We start from the raw sequence: 13,211 nt of genomic DNA, 5'->3' as shown, positions 1-13,211 counted from the left end.
CCGCCGTGGGGCTGGGGGGGGGGACCCCGGCCGTGGGTCCCGCGGCTCCATCCCTCTCTGCCCCCATAGAGGTGCTGAGCGACGAGGACAAGCTCAAGATGAGCAAGATCAAGAAGAAGATGAGGAGGAAGGTGCGAGGAGGGGACGCGGGATGGGGGGGGGTGCTGGGGGTCCCGTTGGGTCCTTGAGCGTGGGCTCGGTCCCTTCCAGGCGAAGAACAAGCAGAAGCAAGAAGCCAAAGCCCCCAGGGCGAAGGAGGCCAAGAAGAAGAGCAAGGTGAGCGCATGGGGATGTGTGGGGCAGGGAGACGGAAGGGGTGGGTGCATCCCCGTGCATCCCCTCCTCTCCGCCCCCCCCCCAACTCCTCCTTTAGGCCAAGGAGAAGAAGGGCAAAGCGGAGAAGGGCAAAGACAAAGCCCGAGCCAAGGAGAGGAAGGGCAAAGGCGCTCGCAGGGCGGACAAGGGGCTGGCGGCGCAGCGGCGCCTGGAGCAGCGGCGGCGGCAGCAGCAGCTCCTGGAGGAGATGAAGAAGCCGACGGAGGACATGTGCCTGGGGGACCACCAGGTACCTGCGATGGGGCCGGGGGGGGTCACCGGTGCTGCCGTCGCGCTGCCCCGGTGCCGCTGACGCCAAGCACCGGTGTCCGTCCCGCAGCCGCTGCCGGCGCTGTCGCGCATCCCGGGGCTGGTGCTGCCGGGCGCTGCCTTCTCGCGGTGCCTGGCGGTGGTGGAGTTCCTGCAGAGCTACGGGCGCGTGCTGGGGCTGGAGCCCGGCCGGGACGTGCCGAGCCTGAGCGCGCTGCAGGAGGGGCTGCTGGGGCTGGGCGACAGCGCGGGCCGGCTGCAGGACCTGCTCGTGAGGCTGCTGCGCGCCGCGCTCGGCGACCCCGGCCTGCCCCACTACTGCCAGGTGGGGAGATGGGGGCCCCATCCCTGCCCCATCCCTGCCCCATCCCATCCCCATCCCTGCCCCACTACTGCCAGGTGGGGAGATGGGGGCCCCATCCCCGTCCCATCCCCATCCCATCCCTGCCCCATCCCATCCCATCCCCATCCCTGCCCCATCCCCGTCCCATCCCCATCCCATCCCTGCCCCACTACTGCCAGGTGGGGAGATGGGGACCCCATCCCCGTCCCATAACATCCCCATCCCATCCCTGCCCCATCCCATCCCTGCCCCATCCCATCCCTGCCCCACTACTGCCAGGTGGGGAGATGGGGGCCCCATCCCTGCCCCATCCCCATCCCATCCCCGCCCCATCCCATCCCTGCCCCATCTCCATCCCCATCCCATCCCTGCCCCACTACTGCCAGGTGGGGAGATGGGGGCTCCATCCCATCCCCATCCCATCCCCATTTCATCCCTGCCCCATCCCATCCCATCCCCATCCCATCCCTGCCCCATCCCCATCCCATCCCTGCCCTCTTCCCATCCCATCCCATCCCTGCCCCACTACTGCCAGGTGAGGGAGATGTGGGCCCCATCTCTTCCCATCCCTGCCCTCATCCCATCCCATCCCATCCCCATCCCATCCCATCCCATCCCATCCCTGCCCCAGTACTGCCAGGTGAGGGGAGATGTGGTCCTGATCCCATCCCATCCCCATCCCACCCCTGCCCTGATCCCATCCCTGCTCCTTTACTGCCAGGTGAGGGCAGACGTGGTCCCATCCCAGCGCCATTCCCTGCCCCATCCTGAACCCGGTCCCCATTTCCTGCCTTAGTCCCGGCCCTGATCCCGGCTACAAGTCCTGCCCCAGCCCCACTTCCTGCTCGCATTCCAGCCCCAGCCCTAATCCGTGCCCCATTCCCTGCCCCATTCCTGACCCCGATCCTGCCCCTAATCCCTTTCTTGGCCCCAGCCCCATGTCCCAGCCCTGACCCCAATCCCGGCCCTAATCCTGACCCCGTTTCCAACCCCTGCTCCCTCGCCCCATTCCCGTCCCTTGGGGTGCTGGGACGGGGCCTGAGCCCTCCCTTTGCTGCTCCCAGTCCCTGAAGATCCTGGGGGAGAAGGTGGCCGAGATCAGCCTGAGCCGCGAGACCGTGTCTGAGGTCCTGCGCTGCTTCCTGACGGCGCGCGGGGCGGGCGAGGAGCTCTGCGGGGGGCTCAGGACCAAACCCTTCCAGGCGCTGCCCCCGGCCACCCAAGCCTCCATCCTGGCCTTCCTGGTGGACGAGCTCAACGGCAGCGCCCTCATCATCAGGTGGGTGTCAATGGGGCAGAGCTGAGCCCCGGCCCCATGGCCCCGGCCCCGTGGCCCCATCGCCGTCTCCCCCTGCAGTGAGATCGACAAGAGCCTGGAGAGCATGGCCGGCTACAGGAAGAACAAGTGGATCATCGAGGGGCGGCTGCGCAGGTGGGTGCTGCGCGGTGCCCCATGGGTGCCGTGGGGCAGCTGCCTATGCCCAGTGGATGGAGCACATCCTGCTGTATGTGCCCCATGGATGCCGTGGGTCCTGCTGTGTGTGCTCCATTGATGGAGCAGGTCCTGCTGTGTGTGCCCCATGGATGCCATGGGGCCTGCTGTGTGTGCTCCATTGATGGAGCAGGTCCTGCTGTGTGTGCCCCATTGATGGAGCAGGTCCTGCTGTGTGTGCCCCATTGATGGAGCAGGTCCTGCTGTATGTGCCCCATTGATGCAGTGGGTCCTGGTGTGTGTGCCCCATTGATGGAGTGGGGCCTGCTGTGTGTGCTCCATTGATAGAGCACGTCCTGCTGTGTGTGCCCCTTTGATGGATTGAGGCCTGCTGCTTGTGCCCCATTGACAAACGGCATCCTGCTGCGAGTGCCCCATTGATGCAGTGGGTCCTGCTGATTGTGCCCCATTGATGGAGCAGGTCCTGCTGTGCGTGCCCCATTGATGCAGTGGGTACTGCTGCATGTGCCCCATTGACACAGGGGTCCTGCTTGTGGCCTCTGCTCCTTCCCCTCCATGTCCTAGGGCTGGGGGGCTCGGGATGACTGTGGTGGAGCCAGGTGCCCAGTGGGGCAATGGAGCAGGCAATGGGGCAGGCAGTGGGGCAGGCAGCAGGATGGGCAGTGAGGCAATGGAGCAGGCAATGGGATGGGCAATGGGGTGGGCAATGGGGCAATGGAGCAGGCAGTGGGGCAGGCAATGGGATGGGCAATGGGGCTGTGGAGCAGGCAATGGGGCAGGCAGTGAACCCCGTGCTGTGTGGGGCAGGCAGTGGGGCAGGCAGTGAGCCCCGTGCTGTGTGGGGCAGACAATGGGGCAGGCAGTGGGGCGGGCAGTGAGCCCCGTGCTGTGTGGGGCAGACAATGGGGCAGGCAGTGGGGCGGGCAGTGAGCCCCGTGCTGTGTGGGGCAGGCAGTGGGGCGGGCAGTGGGGCAGGCAGTGAGCCCCGTGCTGTGTGGGGCGGGCAATGGGGCGGGCAGTGAGCCCCGTGCTGTGTGGGGCGGGCAATGGGGCGGGCAGTGGGGCAGGCAGTGAGCCCCGTGCTGTGTGGGGCAGGCAGTGGGGCGGGCAGTGAGCCCCGTGCTGTGTGGGGCAGGCGGTGGGGCGGGCAGTGAGCCCCGTGCTGTGTGGGGCGGGCAGTGAGCCCCGTGCTGTGTGGGGCAGGCAATGGGGCGGGCAGTGAGCCCCGTGCTGTGTGGGGCAGGCTCAAGGTGGCCCTGGCCAAGAGGACCGGGCGGCCCGAGTCGGAGCTCCCGGGGCTGGAGACCGGGCGGCGGCGGCGGAGCTCCCGCCTCAGCGAGGACCCGGCCCTGGACCTGGACGAGGAGGAGGAGGAGGAGAAGCGGGGCCGCCGCTCCCGCAGGGAGGACGAGGTGGGTGCCCCGTGGGGCGCAGCCGTGGGGCGCAGCCGTGGGGCGGGGGCTCCATCCCCATCGCTGCTCCCTCACTGCCCCCATCCTGCCCCCAGCTCGACACGTCCGGGTCCAGCATCCCCGAGCTCGAGCGGCAGATCGAGAAGCTGGCCAAGGTGAGCGGGCGATGGGGTGGGGGGTCCAGCCCCACCGCGGGGCTCTATGGGGCTCTATGGGGCCCGGCCCCACGCTGCGCTCTCCCCATAGAGGCAAATGTTCTTCCGCAAGAAGCTGCTCCATTCCTCGCAGACGCTGCGAGCGGCATCGCTGGGGCAGGACCGGTACCGGCGGCGCTACTGGGTCCTGCCCCACTTGGGCGGCATCTTCGTGGAGGGCGCGGAGGGTGAGTGTGGGGCAGGGATGGAGGGGACCCCCCCACACACCCCACACACACCCCACACACAGGGGAATGGCTCCCAACGGCCCCATCGCCTCCCTGCAGCGGCAGAGCCGGAGCCCCCGGAGGACGAGGAGGAGAAGATGCCCCCGGTGAAGCCGGAGCCGGTACCGGTGCCCGTAGCCACCCGGGTTCCCCCCCCGGCATCGCGGTCCCGGGGCCGGCCCCGCAAGAGCAAGGAGGAGCTGCCCCAGCACTGCGGGCCCCGGCCCCCGCCGCCCCTGCTCAATGGGGCGCTGGAGGAGCCGCTGGCCGTGGGGCAGAGCCAGCACGACCTCAGTCAATCCGCGTTCCTGTCCTGGCTCAGCCAGACCCAGGCCTCCCTGCTCAAGGGCTCCGTGCTCACCCCCGACAGCAGCCCCGGGAAGGGGGACCCGGGGCTCCCGGTGCCCGAGGCCCCATCGGACCCCACCGAGGAGGAGGAGGAGGAGGAGGAGGAGGAGGAGGACAAGCGGGGGCCCTGGTTCCCTGCCCGGACCCGCACCCCCGGTGAAGACCGAGCCCCCCTCGCTGCCTCCTCCAGGGCTCAGCCCAAGGGCTCGGCCCGGCAGGTGCGTGTGGGGCGGGGGGGGGGGGGAGCAGGATGGGGCCCCCTGGCGGGCACTGGGGTGCTGAGACCGGGAACACCGCAGGGCTCTGGGGATGAGCAGTGGGGCCGCCCCCATCCGCCCCAGTTCCATCCCCTTCTGCCCCCCCTTCATCCCCATCTGCCCCCCCTCCATCCCCTTCTGCCCCCTCCATCCCCTTCTGCCCCCCTTCATCCCCTTTTGTCCATCCCCATCTGCCCCCCACCTGACCCTCTCCATCCCCTTCTTCTCCTCCTCCATCCCCTATCCGCCCCCCCCTTCCCCCATCCCCTTTTCCCCATCCCCTTTTCTCCCCCTCCCCCCTTTTCTCCCCCTCCATCCCTTTTTCTCCCCCTCCCCCCTTTTCCCTCCCCCCTTTTCTCCCCCTCCATCCCCTTTTCCCCCTCCATCCCCTTTTCTCCCCCTCCCCCCTTTTCTCCCCCTCCATCCCCTTTTCTCCCCCTCCATCCCCTTTTCTCCCCCTCCATCCCCTTTTCTCCCCCTCCATCCCCTTTTCTCCCCCTCCATCCCCTTTTCTCCCCCTCCATCCCCACCTGCCCCCCTCCATCCCCACCTGCCCCCCCCATCCCCACCTGCCCCCCTCCATCCCCTTTTCTCCCCCTCCATCCCCTTTTCTCCCCCTCCATCCCCTTTTCTCCCCCTCCATCCCCACCTGCCCCCCTCCATCCCCACCTGCCCCCCCATCCCCACCTGACCCCCTCCATCCCCTTCTACCCCCTCTCCATCCCCTATTCCCCCCCTCCATTCCCTTTTCCCCCATCCATCCCCTTCTGCCCCCCATCCATACCCTTCTGCCCCCTTCCATCCCCACCTGCCCCCTCCCTCCCCACCTGCCCCCCTCCATCCCCACCTGCCCCCCCATCCCCTTTTCTCCATCCCCACCTGCCCCCCTCCCTCCCCACCTGCCCCCCCCATCCCCACCTGCCCCCCCCATCCCCACCTGCCCCCCCCCATCCCCACCTGCCCCCCCCATCCCCACCTGCCCCCCTCCATCCCCACCTGACCCCCTTCATCCCCACCTGACCCCCTCCATCCCCACCTGACCCCCTCCATCCCCTTTTCTCCCCCTCCATCCCCACCTGACCCCCTCCCTCCCCACCAGCTCAACGGCCTCCCCACCGACGACCCCACGGCTCCTTTGCTCGCTTCCACTCCGGTCCCCGCCGGCACCCGGACCCACGGCGCCTGCCCCAGGAGCCGGGGCAGCCTGGACCCCCCGGGGGGGCAGCCCAAGCGCCGGGGGCGGCCCCCGACCAAGTTCTTCAAGCAGATGGAGCAGAAGTTGCTGTCGCAGCAGACGGAGCAGCCGGTGCCCCCCGGTGAGCGCTGGGCTCCCAATGGGGCGGCACTGAGTGATGCTGAGCGGTGCTGAGCAGTGCTGAGTGATGCTGAGCGCTGCTGAGCGCTGCTGAGTGATGCTGAGCGATGCTGAGCGCTGCTGAGCGCTGCTGAGCGGTGCTGAGCGATGCTGAGTGATGCTGAGCGGTGCTGAGTGATGCTGAGCGATGCTGAGCGATGCTGAGCGATGCTGAGCGATGCTGAGTGATGCTGAGCGGTGCTGAGTGATGCTGAGCGGTGCTGAGCGATGCTGAGCGATGCTGAGTGATGCTGAGCGATGCTGAGCGATGCTGAGCGATGCTGAGCGATGCTGAGCGATGCTGAGCGGTGCTGAGCGATGCTGAGCGATGCTGAGCGGTGCTGAGCGATGCTGAGCGATGCTGAGCGCTGCTGAGCGATGCTGAGCGATGCTGAGCGGTGCTGAGCGGTGCTGAGCGGTGCTGAGCGATGCTGAGCGGTGCTGAGCGGTGCTGAGCGGTGCTGAGTGATGCTGAGCGGTGCTGAGCGATGCTGAGTGATGCTGAGCGATGCTGAGCGATGCTGAGCGGTGCTGAGCGGTGCTGAGCGGTGCTGAGCGATGCTGAGTGATGCTGAGCGGTGCTGAGCGATGCTGAGCGATGCTGAGCGATGCTGAGCGATGCTGAGTGATGCTGAGCGGTGCTGAGCGATGCTGAGCGGTGCTGAGCGCTGCTGTGCCCCCCCCAGAGATGCAGAGCGGGTGGTGGTGGCTGCAGCACCCCGAGGAGCTGGAGGCCGTGGCGCGGGCGCTGCACCCGAGGGGCATCCGGGAGAAGGCGCTGCACAAGCACCTCACCAAGCACAAGGAGTTCCTGCGGGAGGTCTGCCTGCGCGCCAGCACCGGTACTGCCCGGGGGGTGCCTGCGCCCCGCGTCCCCCCCGGCCCCGCATCCCTTCCCGTGTGACCCCATCCCCCCCCGGCCCCACATCCCTTCCCGTGCGACCCCATCCCCCCCCAGCCCCACATCCCTTCCCGTGCGACCCCATCCCCTCCTGTGCGACCCACATCCCTTCCTGTGCGACCCCCATCCCCTCCCGTGCGACCCCCATCCCCTCCTCTGTGACCCCCATCCCCTTCTGTGCGACCCCATCCCCTCCTGTGCGACCCCCATCCCCTCCTGTGCGACCCCCATCCCCTCCTGTGCGACCCCCATCCCCTCCTCTGTGACCCCCATCCCCTCCTGTGGGACCCCCATCCCCTCCTGTGTGACCCCCATCCCCCCCGGCCCCACATCCCCTCCTGTGTGACCCCCATCCCCTCCTGTGCGACCCCCATCCCCTCCTGTGCGACCCCCATCCCCTCCTGTGTGACCCCCATCCCCTCCTGTGTGACCCCCATCCCCTCCTGTGTGACCCCCATCCCCTCCCCGGCCCCACATCCCCTCCTGTGCGACCCCCATCCCCTCCTGTGCGACCCCATCCCCTCCTGTGTGACCCACATCCCCTCCTGTGTGACCCACATCCCCTTCTATGCATCCCCCATCCCCTCCTGTGTGACCCCCATCCCCTCCTCTGTGACCCCCATCCCCTCCTGTGTGACCCCCATCCCCTTATACGCATTCCCCAATCCCCTTCTACGCGTCCCCCATCCCCTTCTATATGTTCCCCATCCTCTTCTATGAGTTCCCCATCCCCTTCTATGTGACCCCCATCCCCTTCTCTGCATCCCCCATCCCCTTCTATGCATTCCCCAATCCCCTTCTACACGTCCCCTATCCTCTCCAATGCATTCCCCATCTCTATGTGGCCCCCATCTCCTTCTATGTATTCCCCATCCTCTCATATGCATCCCCCATCCCGTTCTATGTGTCCCCCATCCCCTTCTATGCATCCATCCCCTTCTATGCGTCCTCCATCTCCTTCTGTGCATGCCCCATCCTCTCATATGCGCCCCCCATCCCCTTCTATGCATCCATCCCCTTCTATGCGTCCTCCATCTCCGTCTATGCGTTCCCCATCCCTTCCTGTGGGCCCCATCCCCTTCTCTGCGTTCTCCCCCTCCAGACCCCATCTTCCACCCGCGCCCCGAGGCGGCCGGAGCCGCCGTGTCTCAGGAAGCCCTGGCCCGGTGGTCGGTGATGGACCGAGCCTACGAGACCGACCTGGCTGTGCTGCAGTGGGTGGAGGAGCTGGAGCAGCGCGTGCTGATGGCCGACCTGCAGATCCGGGTGGGTCCTGGGGCGCCGCGGTGCCGTGCCCGCATCCCGGTGCCCGCATCCCTGTACCCGCATCGCGGTACCCGCATCCCTGTACCCGTATCCCGGTACCCACATCCCGGTACCCGCATCCCGGTACCCGCATCCCTGTACCCACATCCCGGTACCCACATCGCGGTACCCGCATCCCTGTACCTGCATCCCGGTACCCGCATCCCTGTACCCGCATCCCTGTACCCGCATCCCGGTACCCGCATCCCGGTACCCGCATCCCTGTACCCGCATCCCTGTACCCGCATCCCGGTACCCACATCCCGGTACCCGTATCGCGGTACCCGCATCCCTGTACCTGCATTGCGGTACTTGCATCCCTGTACCCGTATCCCGGTACCCGCATCCGTGTACCCGCATCCTGGTACCCCATCCCTGTACCTGCATCCCTGTACCCGCATCCCTGTACCCGCATCCCTGTACCCGCATCCCTGTACCCGCAACCCGGTACCCGCATCCCTGTACCCGCATCCCTGTACCCGCATCGCGGTACCCGCATCCCAGCACCCGCATCCCTGCACCCTCATCCCTGCACCCATCCTGACCCCGCTCCGCGATCCCATAGGGCTGGACGTGCCCCAGCCCGGACTCCACGCGCGAGGACCTGCGGTACTGCGAGCACAAGGTGGAGCCCTTGGAGGACATCACGGTGCGGAGCCGGCGGGACGGGCTGCCGCTGCGCCGGGAGCGCACCAACCCGCTGGACCTGGCCGTGCTGCGCCTGGCGGCGCTGGAGCAGAACGTGGAGCGGCGCTACCTCAAGGAGCCCCTGTGGCCCCTGCACGAGGTCGTGGTGGAGAAAGCGGTGCTGAGCGGCGCCGAGGAGCTGAGCCTGGGCCCCACCGAGATGTGAGCCCCCCCTCCTCCTGCCGCGGGGTGCGCAGGGATCCCCCCCATCGGTCCCCGTTGATCCCCGCTGCTCCCATCGCAGAGCCTACGAGATCACGCCGCGCGTGCGGACGTGGCGGCAGACGCTGGAGCGGTGCCGCAGCGCGGCCCAGGTCTCCCTCTGCATCCACCAGCTCGAGAAGTCCATTGCCTGGGAGAAGTCGGTCAACAGAGTGGTGAGGAGCGGGGCGCTGGGGATGGACCCGGGTGGGTGGTGGTGGTGGGGCCGGGCTTGAGCCGCGCTCCCCGCAGACCTGCCTCGTGTGCCGGCGCGGCGACGACGACGAGCACTTGCTGCTGTGCGACGGCTGCGACCGCGGCTGCCACCTCTACTGCCACCGGCCCAAGATGAGCGAGGTGCCCGAGGGAGACTGGTTCTGCTCCGTCTGCGTCGCGCGGGTACGCCGTGGGGCAGCCCCTTGTGCGCCCGCCTGCGGTGGTGACTTCCCGTTCCCATCCCATCCCATTGCATTCCATCCTATTCCGTACCCTTCCACTCCATCCCCTTCTATCCCTTCTATTCCATCCCCTTGCATTCCATTCCATCCCCTTCTATCCTATCCCTTCCATTCCATCTCATCCCTTCCATCTCCTCCCATCCCCTTCTATTCCATCCCTTCCTTTCCATCCCTGCCATTCCACCCCTTCCATCCCATCCCCTCCCATTCCATCCCGTTCCATCCATCCCATCCCCTTCCATTCCATCCCTTCCTTTCTATCCTTTCCTTCCTTTCCATTCCATCCCTTTCCAACTAATTCCATTCCATCCCCTTCCATTCCATCCCCTTCCCTTCCATCCCCTTCCCTTCCATCCCCTTCCATTTCATCCCGTTCAATTTCATCTCCTTCTATCCTATCCCTTCTATCCCATCCCATCCCCTTCTATTCCATCCCTTCCTTTCCATCCCTTCCATTCCAACCCCTCCCATCCCCTTCCCTTCCATCCCCTTCCCTTCCATTTCCTTCTATCCTATCCCTTCTATCCCATCCCATCCCCTTCTTTTCCATCCCTTCCATTCCATCCCATCCCCTTCCCTTCCATCCCCTTCCATTCCATCCCTTCCTTTCCATCCTTTCCATTCCATCCCCTTCCAACCCATTCCCTCCTATCCCATCCCATCCCTTTCCTCCCCTCCCATCCCATCCCCTTCCCATCCCATCCCCTTCCCATCCCATCCCCTTCCCATCCCATCCCTTCCATCCCATCCCCTCCCATTCCGTCCCTTCCATCCCATCCCATCCCTTCCATCCCATCCCTCGCCTCCCCTCCGCTCTCACCCTCTCCCATCCCCGCAGGCAGGGCAGTTCCAGGACCCCATCTCCCCTCGGCGAGGCAAGAAGCGGAAACGGGGCCGCGTCCTCGGGGGGATCCTGGCCGAGGAGGACGAGGAGGGGAGCCCCCGGCGCCGGCGCCGCCGCGAGGGGCTGCCCGCGCCCCGATGCCCCGGTGAGGGGCTGTCCCCTGCCAAGCGCAGGGGGGTGACGCTGCGGAGCCAACCCAGCGACCTGACCTGCTGCGAGTGAGTGGGGCCAAGGAAAAGGGGGGGGAATGGGGGGGTCCGTGCCCAGGGAGCTCCCCCCTGAGCCCGCTGCTCCCTCAGGATCATCCTGATGGAGATGGAGGCGCACGAGGACGCTTGGCCCTTCCTGGAGCCCGTCAACCCCCGCCTGGTCCCCGGCTACCGCAGGATCATCAAGAACCCCATGGACTTGGGCACCATGCGCACGCGGCTGCTGCGGGGAGGGTGAGCGGTGGGGCCCGACGGGGATGGGGGTCCTGAGCGGGGTGCCGATGGGGATGGGGGTCCCGATGGGGGTCCTGATGGGGATGGGGGTGCTGAGGGGATGGGGGGGCTGACGGGATGGGGTTCCAATAGGGATGGGGGTGCCAATGGGGATGGGGGTCCTGAGGGGGATGGGGGTGCCGAGGGGGATGGGGGGCCCGAGGGGGATGGGGGTGCTGAGGGGATGGGGGTGCCGATGGGGATGGGGGTCAGGATGGGGGTCCTGATGGGGATGGGAGTGCTGATGGGAATGGGGGTCCTGAGGGGGATGGGGGTCAGGCTGGGGGTCCTGAGGGGGATGGGGGGCCTGATGGGGATGGGGATGCTGAGGGGGATGGGGGTCAGGATGGGGGTCAGGATGGGGGTCCTGATGGGGATGGGGGTCCTGATGGGGATGGGAGTTCTGATGGGATGGGGGTGCCGATGGGGATGGGGGTCAGAATGGGGGTCCTGATGGGGATGGGGGTGCCGATGGGGATGGGGATGCTGAGGGGGATGAGGGTCAGGATGGGGGTCCTGAGGGGGATGGGGGGCCCGATGGGGATGGGGATGCTGAGGGGGATGGGGGTCAGGCTGGGGGTCCTGAGGGGGATAAAGGGGTACCCACTGGGGATGGGGATTCACTGTAATGGGGATCACACTGGTGTTACTGGGGTCGTGGTGGGGATGGGGGGTACCCACTGCGGATTGGGGTCCTGAGGGAGGGATAAGCGGGTACCCACTGGGAATGGGGATCACACTGGGGATATGGGGGTCCCCATTGGGGATTGGGGTCCTGAGGGGGGATAAGGGGGTACCCACTGGGAATGGGGATCACACTGGGGATATAGGGGTCCCCATTGGGGATTGGGGTCCTGAGGGGGGATAAGGGGGTACCCACTGGGAATGGGGATCACACTGGGGGATATGGGGGATCCCCACTGGGGATTGGGGTCCTGAGGGGGGATAAGGGGGTACCCACTGGGAATGGGGATCACACTGGGGATATGGGGGTCCCCATTGGGGATTGGGGGTCCTGTGGGCATGGGGGCTCCCCTCTGCAGTGCCCTGCACTGATTGGAGGTGGTCCCAGTCCCGCTGCGGATGGGAAAGAGCTCCCCATTGGGGATTGGGGTCTTGGTGGTGGTGGGAAGGGGATCCCGATCCCCATTGGCTCTCTCCCATTGCTCCCCCTCCCCACTGGCTCTCCCCCATTCCCCCCATTGGCTCTCCCCCATTTTCCCCATCCCCACTGGCTCTCCCCCATTCCCCCCATCCCCATTGGCTCTCTGCCATTCCCCCCACCCCATTGGCTCTCCCCCATTCCCCCCCTCCCCATTGGCTCTCCCCTTTGCCTCTCCCCTATTCCCCCTCCCCATTGGCTCTCCCCCATTCCCCCCATCCCCATTGGCTCTCCCCCATTCCCCCCATCCCCATTGGCTCTCCCCATCGGCTCTCCCCAATTCCCCCTCCCCACTGGCTCTCCCCCATTCCCCCACCCCATTGGCTCTCCGCCATTCCTCCTCCCCATTGGCTCTCCCCATTGGCTCTCCCCCATTCCCCCCATCCCCATTGGCTCTCCCCATTGCCTTTCCCCTATTCCCCCTCCCCATTGGCTCTCCCCCATTCCCCCCATTGGCTCTCCCCCATTCCCCCTCCCCATTGGCTCCCGTTGCCCCCCAGCTACTCCAGCTCTGCTCAGTTCGCCGCCGATGCTCTGCTCGTCTTCGACAACTGCCGGACCTTCAACGAGGACGAGTCCGCGGTGGGGCGGGCGGGGCGGAGCCTGCGCCGCTTCTTCGAGACCCGGTGGGCGGAGCTTTATCAGGGAAAACACGTGACTCACCCGTGACGTGCACGGGGGGGGGACCCCCCCATCCCACCCCACATCCCCCCCCCCATAAGAACTGACTCCTCTGGAGCTGATCTCGCTGCCTGCTGATCCCTTGCGGGGCCCCCCCTTTCCCCCCCCCCCCCCCAACAAGCACCAACTCACACACTATATAAGCCAAAAACACAAAAAAAAAGTGGTTTTTTTTTTTCCCCTTTATTTTAAACTATTATTTTCTAATTAAGAACCGAAATAACACCCCCCCCTTGCCCCCCCCTCCCCGCTGGGACTATTTAATGATAGCAATAGTTGTAGTGAATGTGTCCGAGCGCTCCCGCGCCGTCTCCATG

General features: G+C 66.6%; 1 protein-coding gene across 1 annotated transcript; it reads left to right on the top strand.

The window, feature by feature from the left end:
- Positions 1-22: 22 nt before the first annotated feature.
- On the top strand, positions 23-12,959 carry BAZ2A (bromodomain adjacent to zinc finger domain 2A). The gene is made up of 19 exons (XM_062624456.1): positions 23-131; positions 211-276; positions 374-565; positions 656-910; positions 1,993-2,207; positions 2,286-2,360; positions 3,625-3,793; positions 3,889-3,948; positions 4,040-4,175; positions 4,275-4,780; positions 5,919-6,135; positions 6,860-7,015; positions 8,177-8,340; positions 8,945-9,228; positions 9,311-9,443; positions 9,520-9,666; positions 10,564-10,787; positions 10,869-11,012; positions 12,714-12,959. The coding sequence occupies exons 1-19, from the start codon at positions 99-101 to the stop codon at positions 12,880-12,882; spliced, it is 3,345 nt and encodes a 1,114-aa protein (XP_062480440.1). The 5' UTR covers positions 23-98; the 3' UTR covers positions 12,883-12,959.
- Positions 12,960-13,211: the final 252 nt, after the last annotated feature.

Source organism: Pezoporus occidentalis, unplaced genomic scaffold (assembly GCF_034315485.1).
Source record: "Pezoporus occidentalis ecotype Australia unplaced genomic scaffold, CSIRO_AGI_Poc_V1 ctg2676, whole genome shotgun sequence".
Taxonomy (NCBI): Eukaryota; Metazoa; Chordata; class Aves; order Psittaciformes; family Psittacidae; genus Pezoporus; species Pezoporus occidentalis.
Note: the sequence above shows the minus strand (reverse complement) of the source record. Positions and strands in the feature narration are given on the sequence as shown.